Raw genomic sequence first — 26,896 nt, forward strand, 5'->3', positions numbered from 1 at the left:
CTCTAAACGAGCTATGAGCCTAATCATCTGAATCAACGAGTTAACTCTAAACACCTGCAAAAGATTCCTGAGGCCTTTAAAACTCCCAGCCTGGTTCATCACTCAAAACCCCAATCATGGGTAAGACTGCAGACCTGACTGCTGTCCAGAAGGCCACTATTGACACCCTCAAGCAAGAGGGTAAGACACAGAAAGAAATTTCTGAACGAATAGGCTGTTCCCAGAGTGCTGTATCAAGGCACCTCAGTGGGAAGTCTGTGGGAAGAAAAAAGTGTGGCAGAAAACGCTGCACAACGAAAAGAGGTGACCGGACCCTGAGGAAGATTGTGGAGAAGGGCCGATTCCAGACCTTGGGGGACCTGCGGAAGCAGTGGACTGAGTCTGGAGTAGAAACATCCAGAGCCACCGTGCACAGGCGTGTGCAGGAAATGGGCTACAGGTGCCGCATTCCCCAGGTCAAGCCACTTTTGAATCAGAAACAGCGGCAGAAGCGCCTGACCTGGGCTACAGAGAAGCAGCACTGGACTGTTGCTCAGTGGTCCAAAGTACTTTTTTTGGATGAAAGCAAATTCTTCATGTCATTCGGAAATCAAGGTGCCAGAGTCTGGAGGAAGACTGGGGAGAAGGAAATGCCAAAATGCCAGAAGTCCAGTGTCAAGTACCCACAGTCAGTGATGGTCTGGGGTGCCGTGTCAGCTGCTGGTGTTGGTCCACTGTGTTTTATCAAGGGCAGGGTCAATGCAGCTAGCTATCAGGAGATTTTGGAGCACTTCATGCTTCCATCTGCTGAAAAGCTTTATGGAGATGAAGATTTCACTTTTCAGCACAACCTGGCACCTGCTCACAGTGCCAAAACCACTGGTAAATGGTTTACTGACCATGGTATCACTGTGCTCAATTGGCCTGCCAACTCTCCTGACCTGAACCCCATAGAGAATCTGTGGGATATTGTGAAGAGAACGTTGAGAGACTCAAGACCCAACACTCTGGATGAGCTAAAGGCCGCTATCGAAGCATCCTGGGCCTCCATAAGACCTCAGCAGTGCCACAGGCTGATTGCCTCCATGCCACGCCGCATTGAAGCAGTCATTTCTGCAAAAGGATTCCCGACCAAGTATTGAGTGCATAACTGTACATGATTATTTGAAGGTTGACGTTTTTTGTATTAAAAACACTTTTCTTTTATTGGTCGGATGAAATATGCTAATTTTGTGAGATAGGAATTTTGGGTTTTCATGAGCTGTATGCCAAAATCATCCGTATTAAGACAATAAAAGACCTGAAATATTTCAGTTAGTGTGCAATGAATCTAAAATATATTAATGTTAAATTTTCATCATGACATTATGGAAAATAATGAACTTCATCACAATATGCTAATATTTTGAGAAGGACCAGTATACTGTAACGCTCTGGTTGCACTGCTGTGTGGCGCTGTCGGCTCTGGTAGCGGCTTTAACATACAAGAAGCTGCGCCCAAAACTTGTGCTTCACCATCTGAATGCAACCAACTTTCTTCTTCTGACACAGTTTCGTCCCTCTCTAATAGTGGCCGAAATAAAAAACATCAGACTCTTTGGCAATGTACGTGTTCCTGGCCGCTGCAGCCACTGTCAGTTTACGTGCCAGGGTTCCCCTTTCACGTCACAAAAGAGTAGGGCTGAAACAATTAATCAGATTAATAGTGATTAATTGATTATTTAAATGATCTTCAACCAATTTAGTAATCCAGTAATAGTTAACTGGAAGATACAGACTAAAACATGACATTTGCTCAAAGAACTACCCACGCAGGGCAGTAATTCGGCCAAAAACTTACAAAAAAATATATATACATTTTGCATTTAAGATGAAAAACTCTTTTCAATGAATATGCTCTATCCAGAACTCAAATGGCATAGATTTAGCTTCACCTGATTCAAATTCTGTAAAAATTATTGTGCCATCTGATTATTACTTGATTAAGCAGAAAAATCCTCGACAGATTACTTGCAGCCCTATAAAAAGAGTGCAACAAAATTGCTAAGGAGTAGTCTGGCCGCTAGGCTGAAATCCCTTTGACTCACATCTGGGCGTGGTTTTAATGTCAGCTATAGCATAAGTGCCAAGTCAAAGCTATTGCTCAACTGACTTCCGTTTTTCATGAAACAAAACTGATAAGAAAAAAAAAAAAAAAAAAAGAGACAAGCACTACTTTCACAAACCCCAACCAGATGCAGACCTAACAGAAGCTGACTAATGCAGGTAAGCTCTTCTAATTTCTGATTTCAGAAAGAACGTAATTTATTCTCAACTACAATGGGAACCTAGAAATACAAATATTCGAGGGAAGAAAACAAAAAACTGTTATATGGGACCAGTCTAACTTGAAATAAAAATGTACACCGGTGTTAAAGAGCAAGCTTGCAAATTATTCCAATCTGATGTGCACTGCAACATTCAATCAATCAATTACGGCCGTTTTCAGCTCCTTTTTTACCCATATTTAGTGTTTTGATGTTAATTCCTTTTATACATTTTTACAGTTCTTACAATATCTCTTGTGAACAAAGTTGTAGTATATATTTAACCCAAATAAAGATTGATTAAATCTCTCTACCATCATCAGTATAGTGACGCAGGAACATTTTAGCAGTGTGGCTTTTATTATCTGCTAATCAGGAAGAGGAAGTAAAACCTGTTTTAACGTTTATGCAGTCAGTCAAAAGACAGTGCACCCTCTGTTAGTTCTAGGACTTTAACGTATACATCTTCAAAGAAGTACATTGATCTTTGTACTTTGATTTCAAATACACATGCATAAAGCTTGAGGTTTTTTGTGAACTGCAGGCAGCAAGTCTTGATCTAAATAAAGACAAATGTTATGCATGAGACATTCAGGTAACTGAGTTGAAAGAATGTACAGTACGGATAAACACTGAAAACCCTAAAATGTCTTCACAGGGATTGAAGATGTCAAGAAAAATCTGTTTCTGTGTAGCTGTGTGCATTATTCTGAGCTCGGTGCACGCTGCACGGAAAACTCTGAACTCCATCACCGATCTGATCAACTGCCCTCTTTCTGAGAACACAAACATATTAGAGCTGCTTTACTGGTTTGCCCATCAAGTTGACATTGATGGTTACGTCCGGCTTACCTTTGACCCCAACTCTGATTATGGCTCACATCATTATGAAAATTTTGAAAAATTTCTAGATCCACTGCCTAGGGGCCTACAACACTACACAATTGGTAATCTTTATGAAGATGATTCAAAATCACTTCCATCTTATGTAAGAAAACCCCACAGGAGGAATATTGACCTTAACAGAGCTCGGATCATAATTAGAGTCAACGTGGGACCTCAACGTAGACAAATAATAGACCAAGTGTACATCACTCAGCACTCTGATGAAGGAACAGTTTATGATCCAAACCATACATACATAATCACGACCGGCCTTTTACAGGGAATCAGGCGGAGAGAGATTTATGAACTCCAACAACTTGTCAGTAGTTCCCAGAGAGGAAACGCATCTACACGTCTACACGGATCGTCCGTTTCGTTCACCCAACAGTCTCAACATAACCCAAGAACCAACAACAATGATTATGACTTCTGGAAGAATGTCTGCATCACCATTCTTATCTGTATTTGTATTTTTGTTCTGCCTTTCTTAGGCAATATGAATAATAGGAAATAAGAAGATATTTCCAGACACTATGCCAACCTGTAAATGTGTTGCTTTGTCATTGTTGAAAAAAAGCTAGAAAACCTTAAATTGTAAGATTTTCTGAAAATTTAGCTTTTTTAGAACTGGCTACAAAATTATTTGTGATAAAGGAATCAATAAATCTTTTATATAAACATTCTATAAATGTAATTACTAGCTTTTCTATATAAAATAATGCGTACCTCTTTGAAATCAGTTGTAATATTTTTCTAAAATGTGTGTCACACTCAAAATGTCCACTCTGTTGTCATATTTTTCACTGAAACAATTATAGAGACTTGACTCTGAAGCATTTGATGGGTGATTTGTTAAACTGTACTGGAAATGAATTTGAACCTAATCAAGTGCAAGGTGCACTATAGTGTGAATTATTAAACATGAATGCGTGCACATTTGAGACACAGCAATAGTACACAGTCACATCAACTGTGTCAGAAAATAAATACTGATAAGGTTGTGAATAAAATTCTCCAGTTTATTAACCACACAACTCAACCCCAACAGATAATAGATTTTTAGAGGATTGGGGGCATCAAAATATTAGATCCAATCACAAAGCGGTTTCAAGATACAGCCCAATGAAATTTGAAAATATGAAACATTTATACACAAGATACCCAAAAGTATGGTGCCTTCAGTGTATGCATTAGTTTATCCAACAGCACAAAAAGCTGCATGGTAAGCTGCTTGTGTAATTGAGAATACAAGTGTACTTCCAGTCTTACTGGATTTTAAGGAATTGCGCTATTGTACAATTTTGAAAAGTGAGTATTATGAATTCAGCACTTGCTTAAGTTACAACTTTCAGATAACAGATTTTACAGTTTGTTTTTTTTTCCTGACACAAATTCAGCAGTTCACAACAGTTACCCCAAGGAAGAAAGTGTTAATTTTTTCCAGGTACGTGAAGTAGGACAAATTACCTTGATAATATAAACTAAAATATGATTAAACACTTTTATTTACAGCTACTTTCATTGACAGCTACTGTGCAATCCAAACATTATGGACTATTTAGATTTCTCAGTTTCAAAGCAGATGCACATTTTAAGCATTTAAACTAGTTCAAAACACACAAAAAACAGGATCTTGCTGTTTGAGCAATTTCCTTTTTTACAACCAAAATTAACAACACATCTAACACTGCTCCCTATTAAGCCACACTTTGCCATGTAAGCATAGCTAATGTAGACTAAAGATAAACTAGCTTTTTACCAAATGTAACATTTGGTTTACTGTACTTGTATAGTGATTTATCTAGTCTGAGGACCCCAAAACTGCTTTACACTACAATCAGTCATCCACCCATTCCTGCACACATTTGCAACCTGCCAGTGGTAAGCTACATTGTATCCACAGCTGCCCCAAGGCAGACCGACAGAAGTGGGGCTGCCATACAGTTGGTGCCACTGGGCCCTCTGACCACCATCAGCAGGCAAGGCAGAAATGGTGGAATCCAGATCGTGTGGGTTTTTTAAATAGTCGGAACAGCAATGGAATAATAGAAGCTCACAGTCTCTCCTCTCATCTTTGTTTTGATATTGTCCATCACCTACTTAAATTTGGTTGAGTGTTGCATGAAGTACCACTCACAGCCCATTTGTAAATGTAATTTAAGAAACATCATAAAAACTGAGTTGATATTTAAATGCCACAAGGCGGTGTTATTAAATCTTGCTTAAAATGTTTATTAATCCCTTTCCCAGGTGATAAACCTGTTCAGACCTATAAAGTATGTTCACTAACAATGCCGGGTTATAGCTGCATTTATAACTAGGGGTGCACCAATTGCAGATTTCTGGCCAATCACCAATCTTTAAAAGCCTGAGCTGACGATTCAGATTTTGGCCGATGCCAATTTATTTTATAACTGACACTGTCAGGTGGTATAAGGTCACAATATACACCTTCAATGTTCCAATCTTATTTAATTGAAAAACACTGAACAATACCCATAAAATAATACTGTACAAACATGGTGGTACTCTCAAAAATAAATTAAGTTTAGACAATTGCAGTTCCTTTAGTCTTTCATTTTTCACATTTTAAAAACAAACAAAACTTCCACAACAGGTTAGACAAGTAGATAAGATCTGTGGATAAGATCAGTTTCACATGTAAAGCTGACCGATCGATCGGTGCACCCCTATTTATAAATGAAGGTGATGATATTAAGGCATTTTCTTCTGAGGATAATGAGACAAAGGGACTTTTAGGAGTTAAAATATTTCCCTGCACTGTGATTCTCTACCAAAACAGAACACAACAAAGGGAGGATCAAATATTTACCATCAAAGCATTTACAGTGATGTAATGACATTCACCTAGGTAGTCCTCCAGCTGGTTTTTCATAGAATATAAGAACTGCCTCCAGCATAAAGACCTGGTTCACTACTGGAAGCACTGTAGGGTTTTCCACCACGGAAAACCCTACATGCTTTGAATGAAACAGTAACTTAAGGAGAGTAACAAACAACTGCTCTTTGAAACACACCGATCACGGACAACATATACAGGTAAGATCTTTAATTACTGACTGAAATGCACTGATTTAATCTGATGGAAAAGATCAAATTTAAAGCTAAATAGTTATTTTTGCTAGATTTGACAAGAATACAGTTCATGTCTCATTCTCTAAATCTCCTGTTTTGTATAAATATTGTTATGCACTTGTTAATCGGTCTTAAGTTTGACAGAAAATTTAGTTTTTAACAGTTGTTTAAGTACAGATATAAAACGGTAATAGTGCAAAGTTTGCCTTAAAACTGACCACTTACCTGTGTCAGCAGAGAACACAATCAAATATGGCCATAGGCAGACACATTTCTGGAGCATTGTATAGTTATAAACTATCATTTGCAGCCATTAATGTTAGAATATTAGTGGGTGACAATGACTAAAATAAGGACTGGAGAATTGAATATAAAGTTACTTACCATAGAAACCTAAAATTCCTGACATATTTTGACTGGAAAGAGCAAGCCAACAGTGGTTACACTGCCAAAAAACTATCCCATAGCTTTTATTGTGCCCATTTAGATAATTAAACAACAAGTTAACCCAGTTTTTGTGTTAATTTATAACAGATGCCTATATCCTGCAAGGTGTGTCAATTAATTATGGTTTAAATCATGAAGAACTGATTTAAAACAAAAATACTATAAGCCAGTGGTTCTTATACTCTGGTACATTTATCAGCTATTTACAATGTAGATACTAAGCAAGTTAGCTGTAAAACGGTTAATAAAAATGAATCCCTTTTACCTAAACTGTAAACTACCTTGAACATGGAAATTTCCCTAATACGTTCTGGTTAATTAATCTTGTAAAACAACTGACAAAGAATGTATTCAAATGTGGGATATTATATAACGAAAAATATTAAACTCAGAAAAAACAGCGTACAGCTCTGTCTGGAGACGAATTAATAAAAATTTTAAATATCCAAAAATGTACTATACACAATACTTCACTTTATTTGTTCTCTTTCCGTATTAGTTGCCTTTAGATCACTACAAGTTGAAATGTTGGGTGGTTGATCAAATCTGTTGTGTTGCCCGTGGGGCTGTAGGAAATCCTGTACATTGATTTTTTTATTAGCATCTATGTTTTAAATACAAATCAACTTACCCCACCTTTTTGCTTTGCCCAACAGTGTTGCTGACAGCCCGAGTGCTCATCATTTCACACCTTCGCCTTTGTTTTGCCATTTCAATCGTTTCATGCCCAACGTTTTTCAGGTACGTAATGGGGCCACTGCATATTGACCTATTGGGAACATTTGGCCACACTTCTTTATTCAGCTGCATGTTTTAGAGTCTGTATACTCCGGTTTACGATTAGTTGATGATTATTTCAATAGATTAATCACAATTAATCTGATTAATTGTTTCAATGCTACTCTGAAGTCTGAACTTGAATGTGGAAATTAGTTCAAACCAAACTTAACCACATTCTAGTTACAAACCAGCAGCATTTGCTAGTTGTATTCAATTACTAGGACAAGATTACTATGGTTACCAATAGCAGCCTGATACTATTAGCAATGCATGTCAATAGCATTGCATGTCTTATTCCTGCACACATTTGAAGTATCACTATATTTAAAAAGTGGCAGCCATATTTAATTTTCAGGTTGGGTTGCTTTCCTTTAACTTTAAACATATTTGCACAGATGTTTGAAAATGTCTTGACAGAATTGCAATACTTGGTAAATGTATTTAGTGAGGTGGAACACAAAAAGCTTGAAAAACATTGCTATGTGTCAACATCTCAGGATTATAGTAGATTTGCACAGAAAAATGCACAGCATGGATGAAAACTGATATTCTGAAACATCTTTACAGGAACAGAGATGTCGATTAAAGCGACAAGTTTCTGCCTGGCTGTGTTGCTTACTCTGAGCTCAGTGTACGCAGCACAAAGACATCTGGACTCTATTGATGACCTCAGAGATTGCCACCTGTTTGAGCACACAAACATCTTAGCGCTGCTTCACTGGTTTGCCAATGAGGTTTACATAGGGTCCAACACCATCGAGCTGACCTTTGATCCAGACTCTGATTATGGATCACATCGTTATAGAAATGTTGAGAGAATTTTAGAACAACTGCCTGCAGGGTACCGATACTACACAGTTGGCAACATTAATCGATGTACATCAAAACCCCTACCATCTTGTGTAGTTGACGCCCAGAGTGGAAGTACTGAATGGAACAAAGCTCGGATTGTATTTCTAGTGAGACAAGGAACCAGAGAGATTGACGAAGTCCACATCACTCAGCATTATAGTTCATATGACAGGCATGGGTCAAGTTATGATCCAGTACACACATACAGGGTCTCTATCAATCTTTTACGAGAACCCAGGAGCCGTCCCTTCAATGAAATCCCAAGACTTGCAAGTAGAGTTCAAATAGAATACTCTGGAGACCAAGATAATTCACATTTACAAGAATTTACCTACTCCAACCAACGTCCGACCAGAAATTTCCATGACACAGAAAACACATGCGACACGTGTTTGGATAACCTGTGCTTTAGTCATTTCTATCATTTTTATCATTATCATTGCTTTAGGGGTTCACTTTGCCGGGAGGAAATAACTTGACAAAAAGAAATGAGAGAAGACAGAGCATACCCCCTCACACCTTCTAAATGTAACCTTAGAAATGCTTCTTTAGATCAGAAAAAACAAAGCAAGTAGGACTTTGATTGGTAAAGTGCAATAAGAAAATGGCAGATGAACATATTGTTTTAAGTAGTTGCTTTCTTTCTCTATTTGGTTTAGGAAGCTGGGTGCAATCAAATAAGCTATTTGTGGGGAATTTGATTTACATAAAGAATGGTTTATTTTCCTGTCTCCAAAATAAAAATGCAGACACTTAAATATATCTGTCTATATATGCAGGTTTTATTGCTGTGGAAAAAAATACTTTATATCTAAAGACGATGCTTTTGTTTCAACACTAAACAGTAATCAATTGCTATAATCATTTATGACACTTTTACTGTTTAAAGGGCTTGTTCCAGCCAACAAACGTATGTGGGTTGATTTATGTTTGTGAAAATGATCTGCAGCAACACGTTGCTTTATTAAAAATTATTTTCCAAAAAAACAAGTTTCTAAGTTTGATTTGCTTTCAAAACACAGTGCTAACTTGTTAAAGACGCTAAAATAAAAAAAATAAAAAAAAAACCAGGTACAATATTTTAAAAATGAAATCTTTTGAGGAACGTTAATATTGTTACTGACAATAAGAAATAAAAATGTTCTATCAAATATGTGGAAATTGATAAAAGGAATAATTTTTCATATTGCTGGTATTAAAAGAAAGACAAGTGAGCACACTTGAGGGCCTCCAAGTTTTATCTTATTCCAAACACACAACAAGTTCCAAAATACAGTAGAAAGAAATCTCAAGACACTTTTATAATATAAAAGGTAAGATTTCCAATAAAATAACTCATCAGTGTCAAGTTGTCAAGGCCTTCAAGGTGTTCAGAAAAAGGCCAAGGTGATCACGCCAAAAACCTAAAAATAATTAAATAAGTGCAGTTACATTGTTATGGTACTAGCATAGAGCCTTCAGTTTGATCTTTTCTATTCTACAATTTGCGACTTTTCACTTGGTCTGCTATGCAGTGATAACTTATCAGTGTGCTTTTGTGACATTCGTTTGCAAACACTGAAGCACTAACAGTCACAAGTTTTAGTCAGTGCATTCTGAACCAAACAGGAAGTAGTTCTAGTAAAGGCTAATCTTGCACACTACCTGTAAAATGCTTACATGCCTTCAGCTAATTAAAGTAGTTTAAAATTCTTAAACAAAAAAGGTTTAGCCACGAACTGAACACACATTAAAATAACACCTGCAACATGTATGCAGGCTCCTGAAACATATCTTTTATACTTTTTAAAAATCCTTTGCAGTCTGACTCACCAACTGGTAAATGAACCAACAAAAACTTGTTCAGATCAGGAATTTCAACAGCCTCGAGCAACAGAATATCAACTTTTTCCGTCTAGATTACGTAAATACTTTTTAATTGGTCCATCCCCCCGTAACCAACTGTAGCTCCTCCCTTGAGATTTGTTTAATAGGAAACCTTGTGTGAGCATTAACCCAACCACACAAATTAGGGACCTGGCAGCACCTGACTAATCCAGGTAAGCTATTTCATTTTCCAACCCAAAGTTGCAGATTTAGGCCGTACTGCAACAAACCTATTAATAGAAATATTCTAAACATGAAAACTTACAAGTCATTATTACTTTCTGGTAAATTTCACAATCAATAATTTCACATCTTAAACTTCATCCCACTTCTATAAAATCGTTATTAGCAATATTATTAGACTTCGTTGTGTATATAAAAGGTTTTAGGTTTTTTTTGTTCACCAAATTAAGCAGTACTGCATAATTTGGTGAACATCTATAAAGGCAATAAGTTTGTGATTTACATTGGTGACATCAGTCAGACAACAAGTTTGCATGTTATTTAAAGCACCTTGTCAGTACCTACCTAGCATGTGACTGAAAAAAACAAGATAAAAGAAACTTTACAAATTATGGAGACTTTTTAAATCATTTTTATTCTTTTAACAGTCTGTTTATTTAAACCCAAATTATTTTTTCCTGAACTAAATTGAGGTCAATCCTAAAATATGTAATACAACCTATTTCATAGGGTCATACATATTTAAGTTAATTAATGTAGAAACCTAAGACACTATTATAAAATTTTCTAAAAAAAAAAAGGTCAAATCCATACCTCTGGTGCTGTTAATTCATCAACTCAAAACCTATTTTAGACTTCCCTATTCAGTAAGAACATCAAGCTGAACCAGTTTGGTGTTTATCAGTTTGGTGCATAGGGCATAAAAAGGTGTGGCATTTTAAGATTAAACTGATAACTAATTACACTGCTCTGAGTTATTTACTGGGTGCATCCTAATAGCCATAAATAATTCATGCCATAGATAAACAATAACATCTGCAATGTCTTCACAGGAACTGAAGATGTCTGGAAAAACCGCATGTTTCTGTGTAGCCCTGCTCCTAACCCTCACCTCAGCATACGCAGCACGGAAAACTCTCAACTCCATCAGTGAGGTAAAAAATTGTGTTCCTCAGCCCACCAACATCTTAGAGCTGCTTCGCTGGTTTGCCAACATAGTTAATATTGATAATTACGGCACCATCCAACTTACTTTCAACCCAGACTCTGATTATGGTTCACATTATTACGGCAATTTCCAAAACATGTTGGATCGATCTTCTTGGGGGTACAAATACTACACAGTTGGTAACATCCATAAAGACTCTTCAAAACAGCTCCCTCCTTATGTAGTTCAAGCCAGGAGAGGAAGCATTGGATGGAACAGAGCTCGGATCATATTTAGCGCCACGGAATGCAACGGGATATGGAATATACGACAAGTCTACATCACACAGCATTATGACACTCCTAGAAATAATGGCACTAATTATGACCCAGAACACACATATGAGATCACTACCAACCTTCTACGAGAATTCAGACGACGGTCCGTTTTAGAAATCCAACAGGGTGCCACTGTTTCTCAAAGAAGCAACTATGGAAACACGTCTACTCATCTACAAGGATCCTACTACTCTTACCAGAACACCTACGTACCTCAGTCTTATTCAAGAACAACTGATCAAGATAACCTGGGCACTATTTGTCTTGTCCTGGCAGTGTGTATTATTGTTATTTTCTTGATTTTCCTAACAAATGTAAATAAATAAAATATCAGCAGTTATGTTCCCAGAAACCGATCACACCTAACAGTAGAAGTGGTGCTTTTAAACATCAATGATAAAAACAGACAAAATGTTTGAAAAAATAAAAAAAATCAAGCAATATCTTTCTGAGTAAATGTGCTTTTGATTGTCTTGTGGGTGTGATGGGCATTACAATTGTTAAGATTGAAAATGTGTATTGCTGGAACTGCGTTTTTATATTATGTTTACTCAGTGGTTGAGCTGCTTTCCCCCCTCCCAATGTAAACTGGATGCAATAAAGCGAAACAAGCCAGCTGTGTGATCTTTTTTTAAGTATGTGTGCAAACAACCTGTGCCCAACTCATATTTCAATAACAGAAGAAAAACATTGGCAATGATTTGCTTTACCAACAGTGCCTTGCAAAAATATTCTTTCCAGCTGAACCTATTCACATTTTGTCATTTTTCAACCACTGGCTTCAACATATCCTGAAGTGATTTCATGTGAACTATGTTTTCATGTATGGCAAAGTAGCGCATAACTGTAAAGTGAAAGGAGCAAGGAGAAAGGTTTAAAGATCTCCTAAGCTTTGAACATCTCTGGGAAGGCTGTTCAAACAATCATCTGAAAAAAAAGAACTATGGCAGTAGTTCAACACAACATCCCCACTTAGAAACACGGGGGTGGTAGCATCATGGTGTGGGGATTCTTTTCTTCAGGAGGGACATGGAAATTGGTCAGGGTTGAGGAAAAACAAATGGAGCTAAATACAGAGCAATCCTGGAATCCTGATTTAGACCTACCACAGAGTGGTAGGATCAATGTATATTCATGGGTTAGAATGGTCCAGTCAAAGTCCAGACCTAAATGCAGTGGAGAATCTGTGGCAAGACCTGAAATTTTAAGTTTAAGAGATGCTTTCTGTGCAGCCTGAGCTTTTTTTGCAAAGACAAATGGGCAAACATTTTTGTCTCCACATTTGTGAAACTGGTAGAAACCTCAAAAGGCCTGCTGTTGTAACTGGAGGGAAAGGAGAGTCAAAAAGGCATTGACTCAGGGAGACTGAATAGAATTTCATATCCCAGTTTTCAGATTTTTGTTTTTAATAGAAAAGCATTAGCAACAGTTATTCTTTTCATTTCACTTCAAAATTATAGATCACTTTCTGTTGCTCTATCACAGAAAATCCCAATAAGATACATTGTGGTTGTAAAATTACTAAAACTAAAGAAGTTCAGCTAGAATGAATACTTTTACAAAGCTCTGTATATTGACGATGGGTTAATTTATGCTCATAAAAACAACAAAAACCAGAAAATCTGCAGAAATGAACTCTCACAGAAACTTGACTAGCTTCTCTTTCAGTTTCATTTACTAGGAAATTTAAACAGAGTGAACACTCCCTACCTTCTGTCTCTCCCACACCAACACACACAGAAAGACACAGCTTAGAGATCTGAAAGAAGACAGCTAATGCCACCGGTAAGCTCCATTTTGTACTAATAAAAAGATTTAAATGTACGCTTAGATGTCATTTGGGCTATTTAGGTACACATTTATTCTACAATCATCTACTTACAAGTATGTTATAGGTCTCAAAGTACAATTGATCAAAAGGACAAAACATTTTTGGTTACCAATCAGGTTTACTTTCTGATTCATTTTATACGGACCAGATTTTCTCTTTAAACTTTGCCTCAAACAGCCAATAATTAAACAGATGTGAACAAAACTGTCATCAACTCCAAGCATTAGTGAGACAAGAATAGTTGAAAACTAGTCAGGATTTAGTCCCAAAGCTGATATCCATCATCTCAGAGAGAATTGGAGAAGGTATGGAAAAAGAATGACCTACACTGTAAATAGTTTCTCATGAAATTTTAATATTTGCTAATAAAAGCCTTTAAGTGTTATTCTTTAATGTACTCTAAAAACATAAAAACAAAAATAAATCTTATAAACAGCATTTGTTTCAGTACTAAAATCTTTAAACTATAGTGTACAGAAAGGATACGCACTAAAACGTTTAAAATGTCTTTACAGGGATTGAAGATGACAAGAAAAATCAGAGGTTTCTGTGTAGCTCTGCTCCTTACCCTGACCTCAGTGTACGCTGCACGAAGAAGTCTGAACTCCATCAATGATCTGGTCATCTGCCACCAGTCTGACCGCACAAACGTTTTAGAGCTGCTTCACTGGTTTGCCAATGAAGTTGAGATTGATCAATACAATGTCATCCGACTGACCTTTGATCCAAACTCTCGTGCTTATGGCACCCATCATTACAGAAATCAGGAGGGGCTGCTAGATCCTCTGCCTTGGGGCTACCAATACTACACTATTGGCAATATTCATCAAACTGCATCAGAAAAACTTCCATCTTATGTAGTAAATTCCCGGATGGGGAATATAGTCTGGAACAGCGCTCGAATCCTAATTAGGGTAAATGAAAGGAGACTTCAAGTTGGGCAGATAATAGAGGAAGTCTACATAACTCAGCATTATGGGACATCTGAAAACCATGGGTCAAACTATGATCCAGACCATACATACAGGATCACTGTCAGCTTTTTGAACCAACTCAGGAAGGTTTCTATTGATGAAATCCAACGACGTGCTGATGGTTCCCAAAGCAGACCCTTTAGAAACACTTCAGATGCTCACTCCCAGGATGTTGACAACCGTAATCAATACACCCAAATATATATCCCTGATACCCCAACTATCCAAGATGACTGCCTAGGAGACTGTATGCGCAACTTTTGTTGTTTCATTTTTGTTCTTTTGATAATTTTTTTGTTTGTTTCATGGTCTTACTTTGGTAATTGGAGGAAATAACAGTATGAAATAATGGAAAAGAGAGTCTTTCACAATATCTTAAACACATACCCATTGCTCTTTTTGATAAAAATGCTTTTCAAAATATAGACTTTGGGAAATGTTTTTATTAGTATTTTGTATTTTTGCATGAAGATATACAGCCTTAAATAATTCTCCACCGTTGACTTTCTACACATGTAACTGTTGCAGACATAATTTGAACTCTAGCTAAAGCAGGCTTTTAGCATCACAACATACAGTCCATCTATACACATATACACACAAAGTTGACAAAGTGAAACTAAAATCTTATTAAGAGATTGAAGTGGCTGATGAGGCACAGTAGTTTTCTCTAGTTATAGGCAGGTTCATAGTAATAACGTCTTCTAAGGTTTTAAAAAAAAAACTATGTTTTTGTCATAACCTTCTATGGGTAATTTTAATGAAATATAATATAACATAATATAATATTAAAGTAATTTCAATGAGATCTTCAAGAATGTATCGCACTGACTGGAGTTTTTTCCAGCTCTGTGGAGGCTAGAATAGTTCATACACTTTTCTCTTGCTTGCATTAAAGGCAAATTTGGCTGGATAGAAATATTTCTGTCTCCAAAAAGAACAAATATTATAGAGAACATCATTGTAGCTATAATAATTGATGTCATTATTTTATAAGCAGCAGGGATAATTGCTCGGTTTTAATCTTATTTGAATAAAAGCAATCAGATTATGTAACCCCTTTGTGTAATAAATATCTGCATTAATACTGTGAAATAGTGAACCATGGTACTGCTGTAGATCATCCGACCATGAAGATCTCATCTCAGCCATTGCCCACTTCTTACTAATTGAAATAATGATAGGACCACTTGGGGGCACTCTTAGGCTGTGTGTAGAACACTGACCTTTCAGCCCAACATGGTTGATTATAAAGTATCACACACTGTTCATTTTACACCCTACATTCAAATATGAACTAAATATACATATAAATGGGAGCACATACCAAATGATACAGACTTCTTACAAGTCACAGTACTGTTTCACAATATGCACTTACAGGTCCAAAAAACCTCAAGCTTTATGCATGTGTATTTGAAATCAAAGTACAAAGATCAATGTACTTCTTTGAAGATGTATACGTTAAAGTCCTAGAACTAACAGAGGGTGCACTGTCTTTTGACTGACTGTATAAACGTTAAAACAGGTTTTACTTCCTCTTCCTGATTAGCAGATAATAAAAGCCACACTGCTAAAATGTTCCTGCGTCACTATACTGACGATGGTAGAGAGATTTAATCAATCTTTATTTGGTTTAAATATATACAGGTCCTTCTCAAAATATTAGCATATTGTGATAAAGTTCATTATTTTCCATAATGTCATGATGAAAATTTAACATTCATATATTTTAGATTCATTGCACACTAACTGAAATATTTCAGGTCCTTTATTGTCTTAATACAGATGATTTTGGCATACAGCTCATGAAAACCCAGAATTCCTATCTCACAAAATTAGCATATTTCATCCGACCAATAAAAGAAAAGTGTTTTTAATACAAAAAACGTCAACCTTCAAATAATCATGTACAGTTATACACTCAATACTTGGTCGGGAATCCTTTTGCAGAAATGACTGCTTCAATGCGGCGTGGCATGGAGGCAATCAGCCTGTGGCACTGCAGAGGTCTTATGGAGGCCCAGGATGCTTCGATAGCGGCCTTTAGCTCATCCAGAGTGTTGGGTCTTGAGTCTCTCAACGTTCTCTTCACAATATCCCACAGATTCTCTATGGGGTTCAGGTCAGGAGAGTTGGCAGGCCAATTGAGCACAGTGATACCATGGTCAGTAAACCATTTACCAGTGGTTTTGGCACTGTGAGCAGGTGCCAGGTCGTGATGAAAAATGAAATCTTCATCTCCATAAAGCTTTTCAGCAGATGGAAGCATGAAGTGCTCCAAAATCTCCTGATAGCTAGCTGCATTGACCCTGCCCTTGATAAAACACAGTGGACCAACACCAGCAGCTGACACGGCACCCCAGACCATCACTGACTGTGGGTACTTGACACTGGACTTCTGGCATTTTGGCATTTCCTTCTCCCCAGTCTTCCTCCAGACTCTGGCACCTTGATTTCCGAATGACATGCAGAATATGCTTTCATCCGAAAAAAGTACTTTGGACCACTGAGCAACAGTCCAGTGCTGCTTCTCTGTAGCCCAGGTCTGGGGAATGCGGCACCTGTAGCCCATTTCCTGCACACGCCTGTGCACGGTGGCTCTGGATGTTTCTACTCCAGACTCAGTCCACTGCTTCCGCAGGTCCCCCAAGGTCTGGAATCGGCCCTTCTCCACAATCTTCCTCAGGGTCCGGTCACCTCTTTTCGTTGTGCAGCGTTTTCTGCCACACTTTTTCCTTCCCACAGACTTCCCACTGAGGTGCCTTGATACAGCACTCTGGGAACAGCCTATTCGTTCAGAAATGTCTTTCTGTGTCTTACCCTCTTGCTTGAGGGTGTCAATAGTGGCCTTCTGGACAGCAGTCAGGTCAGCAGTCTTACCCATGATTGGGGTTTTGAGTGATGAACCAGGCTGGGAGTTTTAAAGGCCTCAGGAATCTTTTGCAGGTGTTTAGAGTTAACTTGTTGATTCAGATGATTAGGTTCATAGCTCGTTTAGAGACCCTTTTAATGATATGCTAATTTTGTGAGATAGGAATTTTGGGTTTTCATGAGCTGTATGCCAAAATCATCCGTATTAAGACAATAAAAGACCTGAAATATTTCAGTTAGTGTGCAATGAATCTAAAATATATGAATGTTAAATTTTCATCATGACATTATAGAAAATAATTAACTTTATCACAATATGCTAATTTTTTGAGAAGGACCTGTATTTCTTCACATTTGGAACCACGTAAGACTTTCAATACGCTAACATACACAGCAACCTTAAAACGTGAGGCAGCAGATTAAAGGACAAAAATAAAATCTATTGTTTAATGCATGTTTGTAGCCAGCACTCTGGACGGCCCAACAAAAAGGTGTCTTTATGTTTATATTTAAAAAAAAAATTTCAAACATGGCTTTTCTAAGGCAGTGAAACAAGAGTGGCACTCAGCAGACCAGCATAAGACAGATCATAAGATACTGAGTCATAATAAACTGTTGCAGGGGTCAGCCTGAAGAAAACAGAGATGAAAAGGCTTCTTTTATTAAGGAGGAACACCAATCCAAGCACTGATACCGAATAAATATTGAGGTTTGTTTGGAAGAAATGTGAAAAAGGCTAAACTCAAGCATAATTGAGACCACTCACAAAGGGAACATGTATTGAATTATGTGAATGGAAGCTATAAAGATCAGTAGCTCTCCAGCTAACTGTTGTCTTCATTGGCGGTTATTAAACATCCTTGAAATCATGTTTAACACAATAAAAGGCAGATAAACACTCCTGCATGCACCTAATTTGAAGGGGGACCACTCAAAGGAAAGAACGATAAAAAAAACTGCGCTTTAAACTAGTGGTGCAAATAGTACTGGACAAACTATTTGTAAACAATCTTGTTTAGTGATTGGATGCCTAAAATTGAGAGAAATACATTAAAGGCTTTTATTGCTCATTTTAGTAAGCACAAAAACAATTAGCAAATCCAACTGGTTTTACGATTAGCAACTAGAACATGCCCAGTGTGGGTGGACCTTAATTCATTAGTCTAATCTGATTTCTATGGGGTAAGAACGCTGTCAAAAACAACGTGTATGTAAAGACAGAAATGCATGTATATTAGTCAATAGTTGTGCATAAGTAAAATCCAAAAGAGGTATTGTATATTTTCTCTGTAAGAATACAAAATAAAATATTACAGCTTCAAGAAATTACAAACACAAAGTTCAAGTTTACAGTTGTGGTTTATTCTTTATGAATACAATATGCTATAACAGTTTGTGCATACTGCCACCTACTGTACATCATTTATAACTCCACCCACTATATCCTGAGCCTGAGATCGCGTGACACCAAGTCGCTGATGTAAATTCGTATTCTCAAAGAAAATAAATCGTATTCACAAACTGTTATAGCATATTGTATTCATAAAGAAAAAAAACAAAACTGTAAACTTGAACTTTGTGTTTGTAATTTCTTGAAGCTGTAACATTTTATTTTGTATTCTTACAGAGAAAATATACAGTACCTCTTTTGAATTTTACTTATGCACAACTATTGACTAATATGCACACATTTCCGTCTTTACATACACATTGTTTTTGACAGCGTTCTTACCCCATAGATTTCCAACTTCCGAGTTAAATAGAACAATGCCTAAGTTGCAACATTTGCAAAGTTCTAAATTCTGGCCTGGCTCATATAAAAACCCAGCTCAAAGATCCAATAGGTAGACCTCTAGTGTAAAAATCCTGTGTGTGTGCAGTGCCTAAATTTTTAGATTATTAGTTTAAACTTTTTTGTAATTTTGACAACTTCGGATTGTTCAGGTCAAATTCCAGTCACAAGTTGCAAGGTAAATGCTTGCATTAGGGAGAGAAAAAAAGACTTGAAACAAACTAATAAGTCCAGTTTTGAAAGCCTCCACAGGCTGTTGTGAAAAATTAAAGTTACAATTACATTGAAGAAAAAAGAAATTGCATAATGTCATAACCTTTTAATCCATAAAAATAGTTATCATAGAATATCATGCCAACAGCATCTTTTATTAGATATTTTAAACTCAGGAGCCGGGCTTATCTAGTTTACCAAGAACAGTTTGTAAACAGCTGGTACCAATGAGCAGACTTCCAGAGGATGCCTCTTGAAGTACTTTGCTTTGCATGTCCTGCCCTGCCTTGTTATGCCATCCTGAACTCTGACCAGAAAAGCTATTCTGTACAAGTTTATGTGCATGCATAAATACTGGCATCAAAAGATAAGGGTCTAGCTCTCATGATACAACGTGAGTGTCAGTTAGACAAGAATACTAGTTGCTGGATAGGATGGAATGATATGCCTTAGAATGTACGCCTATGTATTTTCAGACATAATACTACCTACTTAAGTACATTTTATGAATATTTTGAGTTTGAGTATTGATATGAGTGTATTTGTTTGTATTTTGTTTGCATTTTTCTGCTCTAATATCTATTTTATACAAATTGCATACATTTTTTTTTTACCTTAAATTAGGAAATAGTTCGAAATATCATTTATCAGCATTGGCTCCTTTGCAAATTTGGACCCTCATTTTTGTACCTTCCTACTTCCATTTCATTTATGTAAACAAACTACTTCATACTCACATACCTATGCAATCATATTGTGCCTTAAATGTCTATTTTTTGATGAATTGGCTGTATTTTTCCCTCACCTGCCCTTTCATAACCCCTTTGTTTTGACCAGGTCCAAAATCTTCTTTTGGCTTTATGCTGTTTTTGGTGGGTAAAATTCTCTTTTTTTCCTGGCACTAGTGGTCTTTGTTTTCTGTTATTTTTCCCAAGTAGGCAGGCAGAAATCCAGTGAAAAGAGGGGAAAGACATGAAGCACAGGTCTCCGGGGTCGGGACTCAGACCCGGGACAACTGCATTTGAAGACTAAAGCCACCATATATGGGTCGCATGTTCTACTGCTATGCCACGCCCCATAATTTCACTTAACTTAAGTTCTAATATACTTTTGAGGTTGTTATGCATCTTTAGTCTTTGGACTATAAAATATATTAGAGAATTCCTCTTGGTCACAGAGAATTGTGATGACTTGTGGAGCTACAAATTGCTGATATAACGGAATTAATTTAATTCCGTACTTTCCAAATTATATTTTCTTCTGGTTATTTTTTATAAAATCGTGGACATTTGAGTACAAAAGATTTGCCTTGTAAAGTTTTATTAGCTGTTTTTGTTCCAGAAATTATGAGACGCTGAAGCGGATTCCCATTTGGCACAGCCATTCTACTGTTTTTGCATCTGGACACACTTAGATCAGTTCAAATCTATAATACTAAAACAATCTGGACTGGATTATCCTACGATAAATACAGACCTTTTATATCAGTAGCTACATTTACATGGACACAAGTAATAAACGGTCGATCGGACTAAAAATGTGTCATGTAAACATGTCAGTCGGAATATTCTGATCCGTTTCGGCACAATCGGAATGAAAATGTAATCCGATTTATCAAAATGCATGTAAACGCTGGACCGGATAAAATTATTCTGAATGAGACAAACTGACCTGAGGGTGCATGTGCAACCAGCGTCAACCTAATGCATTTCCTCCTTGAGTTTCTAGTCGCTCTGGCTAGATGCTAACAGAATATTTCGACACATGACACATTTTTAGTCCGATCAGCTGTTTTATTCTGATTATGTAGGTCTATATAAACGGTACAATCCGATTATTTTTTGTTTTTTTATTACAAATACATTTTAATCCGATCGAGAAATTTTGTGCATGTAAACGTAGCTTCTGTTTTTGGTCATTAATAGCTTTATTTCACAAAATTCCAAAGTAAAGCAATTTCAAAAGTAAAACAAACTTCGCTCAAAAACATTGGTTCCAGTTTTAAACCCAGAAGTATGACCCTTTTTCATTGTGAAATGTGTTTATTAATTGTGAGTTTAGATGTGATGTGCCATACCTAAAAAAAGGTCATCATCTAAATATAAATAAACTGAATAAATAAAAATTCCCTTTATTTTTTCAGAAATTCTGATTTTTATCTTTTAGGTAAGTCTGGAAACTCCTTTTTTTCAGTTTTATTTTTCCATACTTTTCTAGACTCATAAGTTTGGAGACGGTTTAGGAACCCTAAAAATTCTTATTTTTTATATAGATTAATTAAATCTACCTGAAACCAGTGGTTGTCAAAGTGCGAGGAAACATCCCTAGGGAGGTACGAGCTGATGCATGCTTAGTATAAAAACATATCAAAATAAAGTGAGGAGAACAAGTATTTGATCTAGAAGAGGAATGAGAGAAGGTCATGTGGTCTAATGAGAAAGATAGAGCGTTTTGGTCTAAACTCCACTTGCCGTGTTTGGAGGAAGAAGGATGAGGACAACCCCAAGAACACCATCCCTTCTCTGAAGCATGGAGGTGGAAACATCATTCTTTGGGGATGCTTTTCTGCAAAGGGGACAGGACAACTGCAACATATTGAGGGGATTATGGATGGGGCCATGTATAGGGAGATCTTAGCCCACAACCTCCTTCCCTCAGTAAAGGCATTGAAGATGGGTTGTGGCTGGGTCTTCCAGCATGACAACAACCCGAAGCACAAAGCCAGGTCAACTAAGCAATGGCTCCATAAGAAGCGTCTCAAGGTCCTGGAGTGGCCTAGCACAGCCTCCAGACCTGAATCCTATTGAAAATCTTTGGGGGGAGCTGAAAGTTTGCAATGCCTATCGACAGCTCCGAAACCTGAAGCATCTGGAGAAGATCTGTATGGAGGAATGGTCCAAAATCCCTGCTGCGGGGTGTACAAACCTCATCAAGAACTACAGGAAACATCGGATATCTGTAATTGCAAATAACAAAAGTTTCTGTACCAAATAATACGTTTTGTTTTTCTGATGTATTAAATACTCATGTCATGCAATAAAATGCTAAATTATTACTAAAGAAAAAAAAAATGACAATGTGGTTTTCTGGATTTTTGTTTTAGAGTTGAAGAGTACCTATGATAGAAATTAAAGACTACTACATGCTTTGCAAGTGGGAGAACCTGCAAAATCACCAGTGTATCAAATACTCGTTCTTCCCGCTGTATTTTAAATACAGGTAGAAAAGGACCGAACCTTTTATGTCTGAATACAAAAAAAAGCATACAAGAAAATTAGAAAGCTAGTATACAACTCAAACCTACTTACACTGACTCCTAATTACTGAAGGTAAATTTAGGCATCCAAAAATAAGCTCTCTTAGTGGACAGCACATGTATTCCAGCAGCCATGATTAAATAAATAAGAGTCAAGTGAAAGGACAGGAAACTGGGATGAGCTACATCCACAGTGGATGAGTGTGTGTTTTTCTGTGTAAGCCTGAGATCACATCCTGTGGAGGCGCTCCAAGGCTCAATCCAGCTGCTTATGGTTACAGTCAACTAATCTCCCAAAGAAAAGCGTATCATTATAGCACCTGGTGCATGTTACACATTCACCACAAAAAAAAAAAAAAAAAGAGAGGCACATTATTTATCAGCCTGTTCATTAGTCACTACTCCCTTCAGCAAGGCATTCTTAGACCTGTATTCAGTGTTTGCACATGAGCAAAGATGCGCCAGATGTCTATAAGCTGTTATGGCCTCGCTGTAGATCACACACACACACACACCCTCACGCAAACGTTTCCTGGACCACACAGAAATAAGCCACCAGCATCCAGTTGGATGTTGTAGTAAGGAAGAAAAAAATATATAAATATATCTAAAAATAATAAAACCAAAACAAATAGTTAGGCATACTGTTGTAACAGTAAGTTCTGTCCAGATTGATTCCCAAATGAGTCAAAGTTAAACAATTTTTTGTTTTTTTCTCTCAAAAACAAGCAACAACAAATCACACTTTCCAGTTTTCTTCTCACTTGGCTTTACAGCTCTCTGAATTTTTTTCCTCCGCTCCCTTCTGCCCAAAACGTCTTGTCTCTTTATTGTCCCTTCCTTCTTCCCTGGCCTCATCCTCGCAGGGCCTCCCTCCACATGCTCAGCTGAGAAGGAAGTTGGTAATCGGAGCCAAATGTGGCAGCATTGAGAGTCCTAATACTCTCCCTCTTCCTTGCTAACGTCTGTTCAACTTATCCAAGGCCATGCTAAAGACATTCACAAAGCTCATGGGCTTGCCGATCGCTCAAAATAATTTGTGAAACTCAAAAAGGTCGTGCTAGAAAAACATCTAGCAAAAATGGAAATAAAATTACCTGTGGATGTAGAGCAGACAGAAAGAGCTAAGGAACAGCCAACACAAAGCTTTAGAAAGTACAAGTTGAACCCTATTTGTAAGTAAAATCTTTTATGACCTCCAGATTTGGAATGCTACACCTCCCTGCCGCCCACAAGTGGATCCTGCTTAACCAGAGAAAGCAACACATGAGCACAGCTCTCTCCAGAGAGCAGAGGAGCACAAACACACATCAGCGAGAACGTGAACTGTTCTAATCACAAAAAAAACAGTGCAACAACTGGACAGGTGAGTACAATTTTACCCTGTATGAAAAAAATAAAATAAATAAAGACAAATATGGTTCCATTAAAGCCTTTGCGCGTCCATCAACACAAAACTTTAAAATGGAAAACAACGACAACAGCAGCCGCCCCTGAAGTCTTTAATTAGTTCACTTAGGGATGAAATATTTTTAGCAAAGACAGGAACTTTTTCAGTACAACACCATGGAAAAAGTATTCACACCCCTCGATCTTTTCCTCATTTTGTCACGTTACCAACAATTTACTTGCATTTTTCTGGGACTTAATGACAAACCAGAATTGTGAAGTGAAAGAAAAATAATTTTAAACTTTTAAAAAGTGTGGCAAACATCTGCATTCAGCTCCCTTTAATCTTACACCTCTTAATAAAATCCAGTGCATCACTTTGCCTTTAGAATTCACTGAATTACTAAATAGTCCCACTGTGTGTAATTTTATGTGACATTAATACCATTTACATATCCAAAGTTTTCCTGAGATTGTGCAGCCCAATGCTAATCTACCAAGACTTGACCGCCCAACTATAAAACCAAGATGGTTAATGAGAACACTCATCAGAAAAGCAGCCAAGAGACCCTCTGGAGGAGCTGCAGAAATCTATAGCTCTGGTGGGAACGTTTGAATGAAAACTCCACATAGATGGCCTTTCTAAAAGGAGTGGACAGAAGAAAGCCATTGTTGTAAGAAATGTCTGGTAAAAAATCCAATATGCAGAGGTCCTGTTTTCTGGTTTCACATTAAAATGGTTCAAATAATGATAAGTCAGCAAAACAAGCTAGTTATCTTTCCAGGTGTTCCAAGTGTGAAAAGCAGCACAATAATTGAGAAGAGCAAGATGGCTTATTAGATTAAGGAAAAATACAAAGAAAATCTGCATTTTTCCAAATAAACCATCACAAAAAGAAAACTGGCATGATGTCTTACTTAAGGGAGGCATTTCTGCTTTTTAGAGGAAATAAAATGTTTTATATGTTGAGGTTTTATATAAAAAAAAACAATCAGTGAAGCAAGTAGACAGTAAAGAAAATTACCAAAACACACCTTAACAAATAAAACACGTTTTAGCGAAAAAGTATAAATAAGTAATAAAACGTTCAACTACTCCAAAGCTTGAGTGGACAGTAAGCTGAAAAGTGGGTTTGAATCAATTGTGACTATAAAACTGAAAATGTGTTTTATACATTTAATTGTCTGCTCTTAGGGCTGCAGCTCTTTCTTTGCAGCTCTGGTTTTCTCATCATCAACCCCACTGACCTATATTTACAGACAGCAGCAGATAAGCATGCATTTAGTGTTGAACGTCGACAAAGAAAACTGCATCGGATGTGTTTGAGCAAATAGACTGAACTGAGTTTACTCACTGTCTGTTGGTCGGGTTGTGGGCTGTTCTACGACAGGTGACTGCACCTTCTCCACCCTTGGCTCTGTCAGGGTTGGCAAGGGGGCAATGGGTGCAGGAGGTGGGTGGTTGTTGTTCTCTATAGTGCTGCCTGACACTGAGCTGTCCAGTTGTCTGAAGATGGGAATCTCTGGTCTCCTGGAGACGCCATCGACTAGGCTCAGGTTGGGAGAAGGGGGCTCTGCTCTTCTCTGGGCAGGTTCAGGGATCCTAGAGACTGGCGTAGATGACAGATGGGCGTCCATCCTCCTGGGTGGGGCAGGGGGCTCTTGAGGCCGAGTCATGCTGAGCTCTGCTCTTCGGTTGGTGATGCTGGAGATGGAGTTTGAGGTGCTGTCAAGTGCATTGCTCCGACTACTCAAACTCACCTCTGGCCTCTTGAGGCCAAAGCGGGTGATGCCGGCACTGGGCGAGCTGTCGACCTGTTTGGAGGAGACCTCAATGGAAATCTCTGCCCGGCGGGAAGCAGCTGTGTCAGGGTTTCGCCCTCCTGATAACTCAACGCGCCTCATGCCGCTCTTTGGAGATCGTAGATTGGAGGACTCGGATGCCGTGTACCTGGAGGAGGAGGAGTAGTCCGAGTTTCGTGAGCTCAGGTCGTAGCTCCGTTGGCTGGTTGAGGAGGACGTGGATGAACGGAGGGGGTTGGTATTGCGGCGAGACAGAGATGAAGGGTGCGTGGTTGTATCTGTGTCCTCCACCTCAAACGACCGTTTCAGCGCTGTAAAACACAAATACTACTGGTTAGACATAAAGAAAAGAGAACTGGCAATTCCTATATTATTTTTCATGTTAATCTTCCAGACTTTTCCATAGTTAAACTTCTAGAGTTCACAGTTGTGAAGAAAATATGGGATGGATGGATGAAAGAAAGACATCACATTTAAAGAACACGACAGGGAATAAAGTCTGGAAATAAATGTTTTCCACACTCTTTCTGCAGTTTTTTTCTTTATCTAGACTGGGCAGCCTATATTGCCAAATTCTAGCATTATTAATCCTTAGACATTTTAATAAGCAAAAAATAAAACCAGCAAATATGGTTACAAAAAATGAAAATTTTTATTTTGTTTTGGATTGCACTGAGTATAAACTTCTGACATTTTAGATATAACTTAAAGCAGAAACAAATTTCCAGGAAGAAATACAAAGCGAGGAAATATCAACAAAAATGAATGTTAAAATGTAAGAAACTTTAAGAAATTCGCTTGGCTAATAGAAATAAAAATACGCAGACAATAGGTTACATACAAGTCGTTAACGGAGAGCAGTGAACGTATTTTCCTACTGCGCTCATCTGGCAATAAATCATTTCAACTCTTACCTGACTTGACACGCTTCAGGTAGCGCGTCAGCATGTCGCTAAAAGCCTAAATACCCACTCGATAAAAAAAAAAAAAGATGTCTTTACTGCCGACAAAGAGCTGCACCTCACAAGATTAAGTCCAACAACCCAGAAAGACAACCATCATAACACCGAGTCAACCATATTTTTTTCTTCCCGTCGGCACGTT

At 37.6% G+C, this 26,896-nt stretch overlaps 2 protein-coding genes across 6 annotated transcripts in view; one reads left to right on the plus strand and one right to left on the minus strand.

Annotated features, from left to right (window-relative positions):
- The window catches only part of LOC124864318 (septin-9-like), a 111,752-nt gene that overhangs the window by 36,058 nt on the left and 48,798 nt on the right, over positions 1-26,896 (minus strand). For 4 of the 5 annotated variants that reach the window (XM_047359062.1, XM_047359063.1, XM_047359066.1 and 1 more), the window contains one exon: positions 25,345-26,103. In XM_047359062.1, coding sequence (XP_047215018.1) covers positions 25,345-26,103 — 759 coding nt within the window. Of the gene's footprint in view, positions 1-25,344; positions 26,104-26,706; positions 26,824-26,896 lie in introns of those variants that run through there. The other variant, XM_047359065.1, reaches the window with a different exon arrangement.
- On the plus strand, positions 2,142-3,999 carry LOC124864320. The gene is made up of 2 exons (XM_047359071.1): positions 2,142-2,244; positions 2,944-3,999. The coding sequence occupies exons 1-2, from the start codon at positions 2,239-2,241 to the stop codon at positions 3,682-3,684; spliced, it is 747 nt and encodes a 248-aa protein (XP_047215027.1). The 5' UTR covers positions 2,142-2,238; the 3' UTR covers positions 3,685-3,999.

This window comes from Girardinichthys multiradiatus, chromosome Y, assembly GCF_021462225.1.
Source record: "Girardinichthys multiradiatus isolate DD_20200921_A chromosome Y, DD_fGirMul_XY1, whole genome shotgun sequence".
Classification (NCBI taxonomy): domain Eukaryota; kingdom Metazoa; phylum Chordata; class Actinopteri; order Cyprinodontiformes; family Goodeidae; genus Girardinichthys; species Girardinichthys multiradiatus.